Consider the following 15,825-nt stretch of genomic DNA (forward strand, 5'->3'; position numbering starts at 1 on the left):
GGTCCTCTGAAGTCTTCTGACATAAAGGTTGCCATCATGGGAAAACCTGGGCCTACTTCTTTTAAGTCATTACTTAAATAACATAAATCACGTCGAGAAAATGTTCAAGATTTGGTCATGAAAAGGACTAATACCCTGAAACTAGATATTTCCAAATTGGTTACTGATAGGAGATATCTAATTGCTAATAACTTGCATCAAAACAAAACAAAATTGCCTTGTACAACAATGTGGGCGGCACAGTGGCTAGCACTGTTGCCTCACAGCGCCAGAGACCCGGGTTCAATTCCCGCCTCAGGCAACTGTCTGTGTGGAGTTTGCACATTCTTCCCGTGTCTGCACGGGTTTCCTCCAGGTGCTCCGGTTTCCTCCCACAGTCCAAAAATGTGCAGGTTAGGTGAATTGGCCATGCTAAATTGCCCGTAGTGTTAGGTGAAGGGGTGAAATGTAGGGGAATGGGTCTGGGTGGATTGCGCTTCGGCGGGTCGGTGTGGACGTGTTGGGCCGACGGGCCTGTTTCCACACTAAGTAATCTAATACTGCGTTCATTCATATCACTGTCAGTTTTGGAGCAATCTATTCACTAATGTTCCTGATCTAAAACATTAAGGAAGAAACCACTGAACAATTCAGTAATTACAATAACAACTATGTTACTTAAGTCATTAATTATTTCATCCACTTACACTGGAAAGTTTCAGAGTCTTTGAGTGTTGGCCCTCCATCTGTCCCATATAGTCCTGTGGGTGGGTGCTTAGTTGCCAATCATATTTATAGCTCGATCCTTGAAAATATGAACAAGGCAGAATTAAAGCCGTGTTATATTTAAAGCTAGTTCTTGCTGCAACAGTAATTCCTTAAGGGCAAAATTATATACACTTGAAAATGTAAAGGAAATGCTTTCAATATTGTGAACATTCCCATTGCTGTTATTTAAGAGTATTCCAACCCATGGAGCAGTTGATATTTTCAAGCCTCATCAAGGTACTCCTCAGATGATGTCTGCTACAGACCAACTGAGTTGGTTATACTAGAATTGTCAGACTGGCCTTAGAATTTCATGTTTTTTTTGTATAAGTAGCTAATTTGGGAAGTTTTATATTCAGGCAGCTCGTCGGCTGTTCTCAAGCTAGTTTTGGTCAAATTACATTTGGAAGACAAACACAGCATAAGAAGCTGTATGACACCAATAAATTCCTAAAAAGAGTCAGCATATTCAATGAGTACACATCATTCTGCTCTATTGCGTGTTTAGTTAACACAAATTCACTATAACACAATTGCCGAATCGGGGACACTGTTTCTAAAGTGTATTGGTTATAACATGATTCTGGCATCATTAGTTTAAATGCTGCAGCTATTATTCGATTTTCTTATAACACGGGATTACACAAGAATGGAATGGCCGCATTATTGCAGAACTGACTATATTGAAAATACTTATATTTCACATAATTTCTTAAAAGAAAGGCAACAGTTTTTCTTCATTCCTCAGAGGTAAAACTACTTTGTAAAGTCTAAACAATACAAATCTCACTAATAATGAATACAAGAGCAACCAATTCAGCCCAAAGAGCCTACTTATATGTCATTACTGATCATGTGCCTCAATGCCACTTTCCCACACTATCTGTAGACTCCTTCATATCATTAGTCACCAAACATCCATCTATTTCTGTTCTGAATGTGCTTAGACAGTCATCTGGGATAGAGAATTGCAAACAAAACATTAACCTCTGAATGAAGACGTTCCTCCTCATCCAAGTCTGAAATAACTTTTCTTCTTAATCAAAAAAGGAAAACAAGCTAACTAGCCTATAGTTACCTGTTTTTAAGTGGCATTGGGAAATATTAGAATATTATAAAGGATGTAACAATGGCATTAAGAAACACATAGCCCAGGAGAGTTTCATGAAGAGGAATTCATGCTATACAAGTTTATTATAGTTCTTTGAAGAAGCAACAAATAGGGTAGAAAAAGGGGAATCAGTAGATGTAATATACTTGGATTTCCAAAAGACATTATGTAAGTATCACATGTAAGGCTTCTTAAGATAAAAGCCCATGATATTTGGGGTAAAATACTAGCAAGGATAGCCAATTGGGATAAAGGGTACATTTTCAGGGTAGCAAACTAACAGGGTGAGTGCCACAGCGTTTATTGTTGGGGCCACAATTATTTACAAAATATATTGGTAACCTGGATGAAGAGGTAAAGAGGCCAGGTTTGCGGAAGAAGCAAAAGTAATGTGAAGCTAAGTCATGAGGATGATACCAGGAATTGTACAGCGGGATAAAGACAGGGTAAGTGAGTGGGTGAAAACTTGGCAGATACAATACAATGTGGTAAAGTGAGAGGTTGTGTATTTTGTCAGAAGTAAAAAAAGTTGAATATTATTTAAATGGGGAAAACTGCAGAAAGCTGCAACACAGGGAGATTTGTGGTTTCTAGTGCATGAATCATAAAATGCTAGTATCAAAGCTCAACAGCTAAGAAGAAAGGCAAAAGGATAGTTGGTCTTATTTCAAAAGAAATGAGGTATAAAAGTACAGAGGTCTGGCTAAAATTATACTAGGCACTAATTACTCCACAACTTATCTACTTGCTTTGGGCCCCTTAAAGATATCATGGCATTGGACGCAATCCAGAATCAGTTCATTAGGTTGACCCTGGGTCTGGGGAGATTTTGTTTTGAGGAGATGTTAAATAGCTTGGACTTGAAGAGACCTTTTTGAAACATATAAAAGATACTGGTAGTAGAATCAAACAGGTTGATTTCTTCATGAGACAGTCTAGGACCACAGGGCACAATCTCAGAGTAAGGAGTTGACCATTTAAGACAGAGATGAAGAAAACGTTCTTCTTTCAGAGTGTGATGAACCTGTTGAATTCTTTACTGCAAAAGGGCTGTCAGGCGTGGGTCATCAGGCATATTCAAAGCTGACATTGATTCTCTTAATGACTAAGAATCTAAGGTTTTGGGCAAAGGCAGGAAAGGGAAGTTCAGGATTATCAGATGGCAGAGCAAAGCCGATAAACCAAAAGGCCAAATTCTACTGCTATAATTTGTGGGCTTATTCTAGGAGAAGTCACCAGGAGAAACATTTTATCTACATCCCTCTGTCCCACTCTGTAGTAACTTCATGAGTTTCATTGAGATCGCTTCTTATTATTTGAAATTTTAGAGATTACATAACCAATTTCCTCAAATCATTCCTCAGAAGACAATTCTGCCATTACAAAGGTTCATCTGGAGAACCTCTAATACATTCTCTCAACGACAAGTAGTGCTTCCTTAGATAAGATGACCAAGATGTGATCTTATCCCAGGTCTATATAATTATATCACAATATCTTTTCTTCTGTACTCAAATCCACTTGTAACATCGGCCAACAATACAACTGCCTGCCTAACCACATGCTGTTTTTTAATAGCTCATGAAAAAGGACAATGGACATCCCTTTAGTTACCAGCACTTCCCTATCTCTCACTATTTAAGTAACATTCTGTGTTTGTTTTTTCTACCAAATTAGATAACTTCACACTTATTCATGTTATATTCCATTTGCCATGTTCATGCTCATTCACTTAGCCCAAGTTTCCCTAAAGCCTCTTTACATTCTCTACAAAGCTTACATTTTCACCTAGTTTATGTCATCAACAAGCTTGTAACATAACAATGATCTCCATGTCCAAATCATTTAAGATGGTGAACAGCTGTGGACCTCGCACTGAGCTTTGCAATATCACGCATGTACCATCTTGAGAATGATCCATTTACCCCTGCTCTCAGTTTCCTATTTATTAATTTGCAATGATAAAGGTTGTTCACTATTCAACTTCAATCATCTGATTTTAGTACCGGAGATCTTCATGGACTAAATTGACTTTTCATAGCTACAAATACCAAGCTGACCATAAATTGAGACAAGCTTGATACAAGAGTGAGACGTTCAAAACTTGCCAAAATTGAAATTACCATTGCATGGAAAAACAAAACCAGACAATGAAATCAGTATCAAGGAATTTGCATCCGGTTTTACATCTGCACTGTAAAGTTATGTTTTGGGAGATATATCAACCTCAAAAGTCACTGCTCTGTGTAAAAGCAACTTGGAACAACAACTGTTCACAGAGAACTCAAATGTTACAACTTCACCACAACTACTGGAGAAACAGAACAACTGAACACCAGTTGGACTCCAGTTTAAAATCTAATATCTCAAGGAATATCTCGATGAACTTGAGGGCGCAACTGCCTTTACCTTCCAGCTTATATCAACACTCTAACCCTCCTCCTTTCTACCCGTATTTGCACATATTTGATATGGACTGGTTATTGATTTTCCTAGAAGGTAGCAGTCAATAAAATTTGCCTTTCATTAAAGAAAACCTTGTGCTTTGGCTCCTTAATTTGCATTTAATGAATTATGTTTTAACTGAAACATGAGCCCAATGTGCAAGTTGTTGTGATGGACCAAGAGAGGACTAAAAAGAGGTACCAATCACACCTCACTTGGTCACAAAATCACAATCTGTGTCAACACACTACTGCTCATCCCATGCATACAAATTTTCTTTGTTGACTTGCTGTGGTGTGTCTTATTAAAATTCTCCTGAAACTTTTTTGCCTCTCCTTTATCAATGTCACAGTAACATCCTCAAAAGAAATTCCAACAACTTGATCAAACATGATTTTCCTTGGATAAATCCATGTTGCCTCAACCCAATTTCACCATTCTTGTTTAAGGGCTCAGTTATCGCATCCTCTGTAAGAGATTCTAAAATATTCCCCATTACTCACAAAGTAACAAATCTGTAGTTATCCATTCTCCCTCCCTTCTTACATAGTGGGGTTATTATTGTTACTTTCCAGTCTGCAGCAAGCTTGCCAGAATCTATAGTATTTTGGTAGATAACTGCCAATGCACTCATCATCTTGAACGTCACCTCCTTCAACACTCTACAAAGTAGTTCATTTGATCCAGGGAATTTAACAACCTTCAATCTTGTAAACTTTTCAACTACTCTCTTTACTAAGACTAATTTCTTTCACTTTCAAAGTTACTGAAGTACCTTGGTTACTTTTGTAAAGAAAGACTCAGAATTGTAGAGATGTACAGCACAGAAACAGACCCATTTGATCTAACTCATCCATGTCAATCAGATATCTAGTCCTATGTACCAGCATTTAGCCAATATCACTCTAAACTCTTCCTCTAGTTTTTCTGCCATTTTCCTCTTTTCCAGAACAGATTTTCCTGTCTCCATCTGTAATGGGCAACATTTGTCCTTTAGTTTTATAAATATTCTTCATTAAAGAATCTAACAACAATAAAGATGGAAAACAAAATTCTGTATACTTCACAACAAAAAGCACCAGGCTTCAAAACTATGATTTTTGCATATAGCACACAATCAAATGATATTCAAAAGCTAGTGGCAGGTTAAAAATAAGTCTAAAAAATTGTATTGTTTATAAATCATTAGATGAGGACAATGAATTACACAAAAAGAATCTCAGGATTTACTCCAGAGTGCAAGAACTTCATTCTCACTACTTCTGAACAGCATCCTAATTGTACTCCACATCATAAATTGCCACCCATCGATTTCTAGGACATTGTGGGAAGCTAGGGAAGAAATCATGGGGCTCTTGCAGAGATATCTGTATCATCTACAACCATGGGTGAGGTACCAGAAGACTAGAGTGGCTCATGTGCCTTTATTTAACATAGGCTGCAAGGAGAAGCCTGGGAGCTATAGACAGGTGAGTCTGACATCAGTGGTGGGAGGGGATTCGGAGAGACAGGATCTACGTACATTTGGAGAAGCATGGATAGTCAACATGGCTTTGTGTGTGGGGAATTGTATCTCACAAACTTGATTGAGTTTTTTGAAGAATTGACCAAGAAGATAGATGACAGCAGAGCAGTGAATATTATTTACATGGACTTCAGTAAGGCCTTTGACAAGGTTTCGCATGGTAGACTGATTAAGGGAGTTGGATCACATGGGATTCAGGGAGAACTTGCTAATGGGATGCAAGGACTGGCTTGACCGTTGGACACAGAGGGCAGTGGAAGGTTTTTTTTAAGACAGGAAGCCTGTGACCAGCAACGTTCCACAGGGGTCAGTGCTGGGTTCACTGTTGTTCGTCATATATATATATAATATATGTATATATAAATAAATGATTTGGATGAGAATGCAGAAGGTAGGGCTACTAAGTTGATGGATAACACCAAAATTGGTGGTAAAGTAGACAGAGGAAGGTTATCTAAGATTACAAAGGGATCTTGATCAATTGGGCCACTGGGCCAAGCAGGAGCAGCTGAAGTTTAATTCAGGTAAATGCAGAATGTTATAAGTTAGTAAGATGAACTAGGGCAGGACTTAGACAGTTAATGTTAGAGCCCTGGGAAGTATTGTTGATCAGAAAGATTTAAAGGCTCAGGTACACAGTTCATTGAAAGTTGTTTGATTCCATTAGATTCCCTAGTGTAGAAACAGGCCCTTAGGCCCAACAAGTCCACACCGACCCTCTGAAGAGTAACCCACTCAGACCCATTTCCCTCTAACGCACCTAACACTATGGGCAATTTAGCATTGGCCAATTCACCTGACCTGCACATCTTTGGACTGTGGAGGAAACTGGAGCACCCGGAGGAAACCCACGCAGACATGGGGAAAATGTGCAAACTCCACACAGTCGGCCAAGGCTGGAATCAAACCTAGGTCCCTGGTGCTGGGAGGCAGCAGTGCTAACCACTGAGCCACCGTGCTGTTACGACGACCAGATAGTTTAAGTCATAAGAAAAGGCTGGATAAGCTGGGACTGTTTCCAGAGGTGGTTGAAGGGTGACATTATAGAGGATTACAACATGATGAGGGGCATAGATAAGCTAAATAGCAAAAGGTCTTTTCCATCAGGTTGGGGTGTTCAAAACAAGAGGGCAAAAATTGAAGGGGAGAGGAGAAAGATTTAAAAAAGGGCAACTTTTTCCACACAGAAGGTAGTTTATATGTGGAATGAACTGCCAGAGTAATTGGGAGATGCAGTAACAGTTACAACATTTATAGGACATTTGGATAAGTACATGAACAGGAAAGGCTTAGGAGAATATGGGCTGAATGCAGGCAAATGGGACTAGTTTTGTTTGGGAAATTTGGTTGGCATGGATGAGTTGGACCTAAGGGTCATATTTCATGTTGTATGACTTGAAGCCTATGACTCTCTTAAGAGATCCAACAGCAAAACATTTTAATGGTGAAGTGCCAAAATATCTAACTCCTAAAATGAAAAAAAGCAGTTGTTAGACTTTTTGAAGCGAATGACTTCTTGGGGTTTAACAGGTTTTATAAACTATATAAAAATGTTTGCGCATTAATACCAACATAAATAATATTTAAATGATGACTATAATAATATAGCCAAATTAAAAGTTGGTGACTGATTCATGAAATAACTTGGTTACCATTGTTCAATCAGGTCCCCACATTTGTCAATCAAAACCACATGACCACAGATGCATCAAATTTTGAGAAGAAATTCAACTTTATGTTCAGTGTGTGAAAGAGGTAAACATATTTCGAGAAAATTAGAGAGTTCTGAGATAAAGGTTATGAAGCTGGAGGATTTTATTATAGTGAACAAAAAGGTTACAGAGGTATTTGATAAATTGAAAATTGAAGGGTTGTTTAACTGGGAGCCAATGTTGGTCAGAGAATGAAGTGGAAGATTGGTGAGCATACTCCAAGTGAATGAGGTTACAGGCAGAATAGTTGCAGAATTTACATTGTTGAAGGTGAAAGATGGAGGCTCACCAGGAGTGCTTTAGAATGATCAATTCAAAAGGAAACAAAAGCACATAGGACAGTATCAGGAGCTGGCAAGTTCAGAGTACTGCTGCAGATAAATGGTCACAGATCATTACATACAACACCAAGGTTATGAACAACTTGGTTCAACCTGTTGAGTAGTGGGATGTAGTCAGTAACTCATGAACAGAGTCAGTAATGGATATTCAACTGGGTCTGTGGTCTTCCCAACATTTAAATGGAGGAAACTTCAATAGTATTTATAACACAGAAATAAGTCATTCAGCTCGATAAGTCCATGTCCATGCGAGGGTGTTAATTCATTTGATGACCATTTGAATACATCAAAATACATTTACTTTAGAACACTAACTGCCTTAGATGCTGAGTGCAGGTTATATTTTGGAATTGCATCTAAACAGTTTGTAAACTATACAATTGATATGTAAAACAAAGGCAAATATTTAAAATGCACATTTAATATAGCTTTCATTCTTCTTTCATGGGATGTGGACAGTGGTGGCAAGGCCAGTATCAGTCGCCCACCCCTTAAAACCGTGGTAGTTATGAAAAGTACAGCACAACATAAAACTAGTTTTCAAAGATTTAATGTGTGCTTTATGACGTTTTATGAACTGTTACATGTCACAGTACTTATATCTGGCTCAGCTGTGGTTAGACATTCTAATGTTAGTGCATAAGCTAGAAAATTTCAAAATCCAGCAAAGCCCTTGGCCCAAACATTCTGGACTGAAGAAGTTAAGAAGTGTGACCTTTTATCAACCACATTAGGGTGCATCCTTGAAGATAACGTTTATTAAAGATCAGTCTTGAAAGATTAATGGAAGAAGTGCTTCAGCATTACAGAAGTTCAAAGCAAACGAGATATGAATCATTTGAATAATAAGAGACATATAGGATACCAACACACTAAGTGCTTTAATTCCTTTTGCAAGAACCAGAGATCCAATTCTTACCTTTAGATGTTTCTGGTAACACATATGCATTCAGTTCAACCTCATTCTTTGGCAGAGTGATCTCCACACTGTCTCCAGCAGAAACAACCAATTCTTTCATCACTAACACAGAAGAAAAATGTTTTAACATACAGAGAACCAAACAAACTTCTTACATCAACTAACTATTCAACTCCAAATCAGCACACTGAATAATGATTGTCCTTGGTATGCTGAAAATATTAGCATGTTTTCTATTCTATCCATTCAATAGATAACCTTCCTAAAGTTTCCATTAATAATCTCTGTTTATTGAGTGAGTCAACGTAAATTCAATGAATGAGAAATGTATCCAGCTAATTCCTTTACAGACAATCCATGAATTAAATATCAAGGAATATTGTTAAATATCAAGTTCATGTTTTAATCACTCACTCAATTGTCCAATTATACAGGCTTGTACCATTTTTAAATCATTTAATGAGCTGTCATTTTAAATTTCTGTTCTCACCAAGTAAATTTGCCTTTCATACTAGTTGGTAAACTAATTATGATCATTGTAATTCTGCATTCTGGGTGTGATCCAGATAAGTGCCTTCATCTATGTCACACTCAATCCAATAAAACAATAATGAAGGACATGGGGTTTGATCTTTCTGGAGAATTAATAAATGTACCATTATTTCTCCTTGATGACGACTATCCCTTACTCAGGTAAATATTTTTTCAGAGTTGTTATTCTTAACAGATTTGGACACCAATCACCATTGAAAAGCTCATTGCTCTTGAATGATTTTGAGAATAGCAAAGCAGAGATAGAGACAACAAAATGAAAAAAAAAATATATGGCATTATACAGGTATAAGAAACAACACACTAATTTATAAACAGAGCCCTTAAATCAATCATTAAAAGGGTTTAAACAAGGCTGCATTGTTTATCAGAATTGTATTCACCTCAAAAACAAATGTGCAAAGTTGAGAACATTATATATGTGGTTCAACACTTGCATTGATCCTCTAACCTGAAACACCATTTAATAAGATGATGGCCACATTGATTTTGGCCTTAAATCCACATTTCTGCTTTTTCCTGATAACCTTGGTCTGTCTTGTTAATGAAGGATCTATAGTAGCACTACCATTACCAATTAAACCACCTCAAATGTCCATTGGGGAAGGAAGCTCCAAAGACTACAACCCTTGGAGGAAGAAAATTGCTCCTCATCTCTGCCTCAAATCACAAGGCAGCCTTAGTTTCTGCAGCCTTTACCAGGGGGCAAAATCTCAGGGATCAATTGGGCGGCACGGTGGCACAGTGGTTAGCACTGCTGCCTCACAGCGCCAGAGACCCCGGATCAATTCCCGCCTCAGGCGACTGACTGTGTGGAGTTTGCACATTCTCCCCGTGTCTGCGTGGGTTTCCTCCGGGTGCTCCGGTTTCCTCCCACAGTCCAAAGATGTGCAGGTCAGGTGAATTGACCGTGCTAAATTGCCCGTAGTGTTAGGTAAGGGGTAAATGTAGGGGTGTGGGTGGGTTACGCTTCGGCGGGCCGGTGTGGACTTGTTGGGCTGAAGGGCCTGTTTCCACGCTGTAATGTAATCTAATCTAATTAAGTGTGGTACTGAAAGACTGTAGTAATGTTGCAGGTATCTTTTTTATGTGACATTAAACCCAAGTCTTGTTTGCCCTCAAACTGGATGTAGAAATACCACTACACTATTCCAGAAGAGCAAGGAATAGACAATATGCAGCCAACCCCCAACCATCGCCATAAAAAACAGATCCTTCTGTTACTTACCTCAATGCTGAATGTAAGGCAGTTAAATTAGTTACTGCATTTCCAATAGCTATAACTCAAAAGCAGCACCAGTCTGACATGTTTGCATTTTGCTCTCCTCAAACTCTGCATAAGTTGCGAAGAATTTTAAAACAAAACCTAAAAATGCTCTAAAGTACTTGTTAGCTGTGAAGCGCTTCAGTGACTAGGTTGTGGAACGTCTTTAACAATAGAATTATTTCTCTCCTATAAACTAATTTTTTTCTTCTTCCTTGGAAAAGGTGATGAAAAATGCTTGTCTCAAAGGAATCAAAGGATATTGGGAGTAGATAGGAATGTGGAATTCAAAGTACAATTGGATCAACCGTGATCTTATTGAACGGTGGAGCGGACTCAAAAGACCAACTCCTGCTCCTAATTCAAATGCTCATAACTTCAACACTAGGGAATGCAGGATTTTTTTTCACCTTTAACGCTCAGACAAACATTTTCTTCAGCAGACAGCTCCAGCAGAGCAGGTTGTACCCATTTTTTGCCTGATTAAAATCAAAGAGGACAAAAACTAGGAGGTAGCACATTCAGTTGGTGATGGTACAAGTAACTTCTATCACTTGAGCAGAAAGGCAAGGTGTGATATTGAATTTTGCAGTCAGCCTTCTGATTCATTAATTAAGGAAGAATTCATGTTGAGATATTTATTTCTGCTGGTCTCTTATATCACTGAAGTGAAATAATGAATATTAAATGTGACTGTACAACCATGGCAGCTCAAGCATTAAATTCAGCTCACCTGGTTTTTCTGAAACATTAGTTACACTTGAAGTGTTGGATGTCGGAGGAGGAGGAGGAGGAGTTACATCTTGTGCCATCGCTGTAGTTTTCACTTGTGCTGACAACGTGTTCAGGAGTGGAGTTGGAATGGTGGTAACTAACAGTGTCTCAACTATACTGTCATTTGTTGCATTGACTTGCATCCATTTCTGATTGGCTGATAGACTTGACAAATTGGAATTAGGAGGAACAACCAAAGAAGCAGTGTTTGGCAAAGAGGTTCCTTCAGGGACCTGAACAAATTAGTGAGAAAAGTAACACTTCAATTAGATTTTAATTTTGACAAAAAAAGTGTAAGTTTTTTCAGTGAACTTTCAAATAATGGAAGAATATTTAAAACATATTTAGAAAATTAAGCTTTTAAACTACTCATTCAAAAATAGAGCTCCAGGAACATTAGTGTTGGAAGAGATTAACAGAAATATAAACATAAATTAACTTTGCCTTTAGACAGAAGCATCATATGGCATATTGAACCTGATATTTGCAAAGAAAAAAGAAATCAAGTGTTACCTCAGGAGGTAGAGTCTGTATCTCCTTTAAGTTTTTCCCATTTGAAGTGGGTGCTGAAGATTTTGGAAATTGATCATTCACAGTGTCATTTTCTTTAAGGCTTTTCAGAGAGGTTCGCAGATCTTTGTCTGAATGTTGTTGTGGTTTTAAATGCTTCTTGCTCTTCTGTTCTGTGTGCCCAGATGGATTTAAATTCCTGTTGCCATCAGAGGGACCACCACCATTACTTCGCAGCAACTTTGCAGGACTATTAAATGGTATGGATGCCTCACGTCTTATTCTGGAGAATATATTATTTTGCTTTGCTACCAATGAATATTCAGACAATGTGCCTTTACCTGAAGTTCTGTCAATTGTGGTCAGATCTGAAGTCCTAGGCTCAACTTTATAATGAAAATCTTCTTTTAAAATTCTTGGCATAGGACTGTGCACATCACCACAAGGTGAAAGTTTATGAATAAACATGAGAATTGAGTTAGATCTGCCTGTTCGGTTTAGCTGACAGTTTCTTTGCAGTCTGCAGTCTAAAAGATAGCAGTTCCCCTCCAACAGCCATGCAGCATTACAGTGGCATTTCCGACAGCAGGCATCTCTACAAGAGTGAATGGAATCAGTTTTCCCCACTGGTTCCACAAATGGGCTTTCCAGTCCAACTTCCACAAACACCCCACTATGACTTGCTACGGTCTTACAGCTATCCATACTTGCACCTAAGTTAAACACAGGAAGAAATGCATTAGTGAAAAGTGAAGTATCGCAGTTTTCGTATACAAATAGTTATATTTCAGTTCCACTTTTATATAAACTTGATGCTTTTCCAGAGATTCTCAATATGTTTTTTTTAATGAATACTATGATCCAACAATTCAGATTACCATAAAATAACTGTTTGCCACCACCTGCCATGCTGAATGTTGGGTGAAGCAGGGTGATTGCCATGGTAACAGGGTGGCAGGGGAGAGGGGGTGATAAGGTGACCTTTGATAAGGGTAGTGTGGTACCATGTGACTTTCTGTTTAGCTTTCAGTTTGCTTTGAAGACAGGAAGGTGGAATTCAAGTTATAGACAATATGACATTGATCATGGCTGATGAGTTTTAAAAATATTTTAACTTCTGTAATTACATACAAGTAAGAGGGGAATACACGAGTAGTGAATGGTATCCATAGCAAAGTTAAGATTGCAGAGTCAGACCTTTGTTTACAGAATTAAAGGAAAAGTTGGAGAGCTACAGGGTGAAGGAGCCACATAATGTCATTTGCGCTGGACAAAGGAGTGGGGTCCCTGTAGAGTCTAAGCTCTCTTAGGCCCTTCACCCCACTGGGATGTTGGCCAAGGATTAAAAAAGACAAAACAGGATGTTTGGAGATAGTAACAGAATCACACTTTAGCAATCATACTATATCAGAGTCAAATTAAACAAGGTTAATCATAAAACATTACTGGAAAATTCCTCATATTACTCATAATGGCAACAAATATGTAATGGTTTTAAGTATTCCCTTTTACTTGAACAACACGTTTTATGGAGGCGATCATTGTTGTTTTGATTTTGAGATAAATTATTCCAAGCATGCAATTAGAAACAACATTTTATCAACAGAATCAAGTCATAAAAATTGATCTTAAAAATGCTGTACTGACAAAATTGGAATTAAAAAGCAATCCATTCACACAAATTCACCAAAACATGACAAATGTTGGAAATTTGAAAGGTGAAACATTTTGGAAATGCTCAAACACGTCATACACATCTGTGGAGAGAAAGAGCGCTAACCTTTCTCATCGATTACCTTTCATTAGACAGGAACTATTGAGTTGGATTTTCCGGTCCCTACTGGAGATGTTTTCAACATGGGGAGAGTTCATACCACATTGGCCAAGTGCCCAGCCAAACCTTCCCATTGCCCCGCCCAAACCTCCGACTGCCCCAAGCCCATCCCATAACATGGTAGATAGGAGAGCATGGAAATAAAAAGGCTCACTGAGTTTGTTGCCATGCCAATTAGCCCAGGTAATATGCTGCCTTTGATATAACACAGTTAGCATGGCAGGCAGGCATGGGAAGGAGCCCTTCACACAGCAAAGGCAAACTACCCCTCTCTTTCAAAGTCATGCACACTTTCTTCCTCTCCACCTGCTCTCAGAAACCCATCGCCTATCCCCCTTGTCCCTTCCTGAAAAATGGCCAAACCCTTTGCACTCTACTAGTTTAAACAAGTAGTAAATGGACAGTAAAGTTCCCACCATACCGTCCCCATCAAACACTCCAGGAACAGGGATAGCATGGGGTTAAGTGTAGAGTAAAGCTCACTCTGCTCTTTTGGGACAGAAAGTGAACAGCATCCAACTAACACTCCCAGTATAGGGACAGCACAGAGATGAATATGAAGTAAAGCCCTCAATTCTTTTGAACGGAAAGTAAGGTTCCCTCAACACTATCCCATTCAAACACTCCTGGGGACAGGGACAGCATGGGATTGAATACAGAGGAAAGACTCCACCAACTCTCTAAACAAGAAGTAAATTAAAAGTAAAGTTCCCATGACACTGTCCCTATCAAATACTCCTGGGACAAGGACAAGGGGTGAGAATACAGAACAAGGACCACTCCACGCATTTGAACTCAAAGTAAACTCAATGGAAACTCCCCTCAGCACCTTCCCCATCAAACACTCCCCCCCCCAACCATACTCCATGTCCTCAACTTCGCTCACTCCAGGGATTCATTGAGTCTTCTTAGTGCCACCTCTTGCAGGTCCGGCTGCACTGACCAGCACTGACGTCTTGGCTCTGCTGAAACTGCCAGCCAATCTGAGAGCAGGACTGCTTCCCCGAGTAACAGAAGTCCGTTCTTCACCGGATGAACCAGCCCAATGCAGCACATTACAGGTCTGGGGTGGGTTTCTTTTCACTTGATAAGTTTGCAGTCCTTCCACAGCTGTGAGCAATCTGCCACTCCCACCTCCCCCATTCCCCCCCATAAAATGTTGCCTATTAGCTCTATGATTCCACAGCTGCTTCCTGAATATTTCTAGCATTTTCTGTTTTTATTCCATAAATGTGTTATATAAACACAGACAGTTTTAAAGCAAATGATATTTGTAGCACCATGTAATTGCTGCATGTTCCTAAGATTCTCCATGAGCTACGTATAGGTTTCTGCCTTTACACTATTCTTTAATTGTTTTAGTCTTGCAGCTCTCAATAGTGTGTCTTAAAAATTTTTATTACACCTATACCTTATCAATGACCCTTTTCTTGGGCAAAGAAGGCCAATTGCTGACTGCTAGTTCAATGCAATAACATTCTCAAAGATTAGTTTTGACTTACCTCTGCAAGCACAGAATATACCGTCCAGTTTTACAGGTCTAAACAATGTTTTCACAGATTACGTTATCTGGTCCTTTTACAATCCTAAAAATAACATGTACTCCACCTTTTAACCCTCACTTTTCCAGTGAGTCAAAGGTCAATTTATACAATCTTTCCTCACATTCTAATCCATTGTTATTCTGGTTGTTCTCTCTTGTCTCCTTTCAACATTGCAACAACCTTCTATGGACAGCAGTATACAGAGCTGGACGTACATAGAACATAGAACAATACAGCACATAACAGGCCCTTCGGCCCACAATGTTGTGCTGAACATTTGTCCTAGCTTAAGCACCTATCCATGTACCTATCCAATTGCCGCTTAAAGGTCACCAATGATTCTGACTCTGCCACTCCCACAGGCAGCGCATTCCATGCCCCACCACTCTCTGGGTAAAGAACCTACCCCTGACTTCTCCCCTATACCTTCCACCCTTCACCTTAAATTTATGTCCCCTTGAAACACTCTGTTGTACCCGGGGAAAAAGTCTCCGATTGTCTACTCTATCTATTCCCCTGATCATCTTATAAACCTCTATCAAGCCAC

General features: G+C 38.9%; 1 protein-coding gene across 6 annotated transcripts in view; it reads right to left on the reverse strand.

The window, feature by feature from the left end:
• The window catches only part of LOC122563664 (dyslexia-associated protein KIAA0319-like protein), a 110,288-nt gene that overhangs the window by 66,499 nt on the left and 27,964 nt on the right, over window positions 1-15,825 (reverse strand). For all 6 annotated transcript variants that reach the window (XM_043717703.1, XM_043717700.1, XM_043717701.1 and 3 more), the window contains 4 exons: window positions 11,904-12,613; window positions 11,350-11,623; window positions 8,801-8,902; window positions 687-784 (listed from right to left, as the gene is read on the reverse strand). In XM_043717703.1, the coding sequence (XP_043573638.1) occupies window positions 687-784; window positions 8,801-8,902; window positions 11,350-11,623; window positions 11,904-12,613 (1,184 nt within the window). The remainder of the gene's footprint in view (window positions 1-686; window positions 785-8,800; window positions 8,903-11,349; window positions 11,624-11,903; window positions 12,614-15,825) is intronic.

The sequence above is a fragment of the Chiloscyllium plagiosum genome, chromosome 27 (genome assembly GCF_004010195.1).
Source record: "Chiloscyllium plagiosum isolate BGI_BamShark_2017 chromosome 27, ASM401019v2, whole genome shotgun sequence".
Taxonomy (NCBI): Eukaryota; Metazoa; Chordata; class Chondrichthyes; order Orectolobiformes; family Hemiscylliidae; genus Chiloscyllium; species Chiloscyllium plagiosum.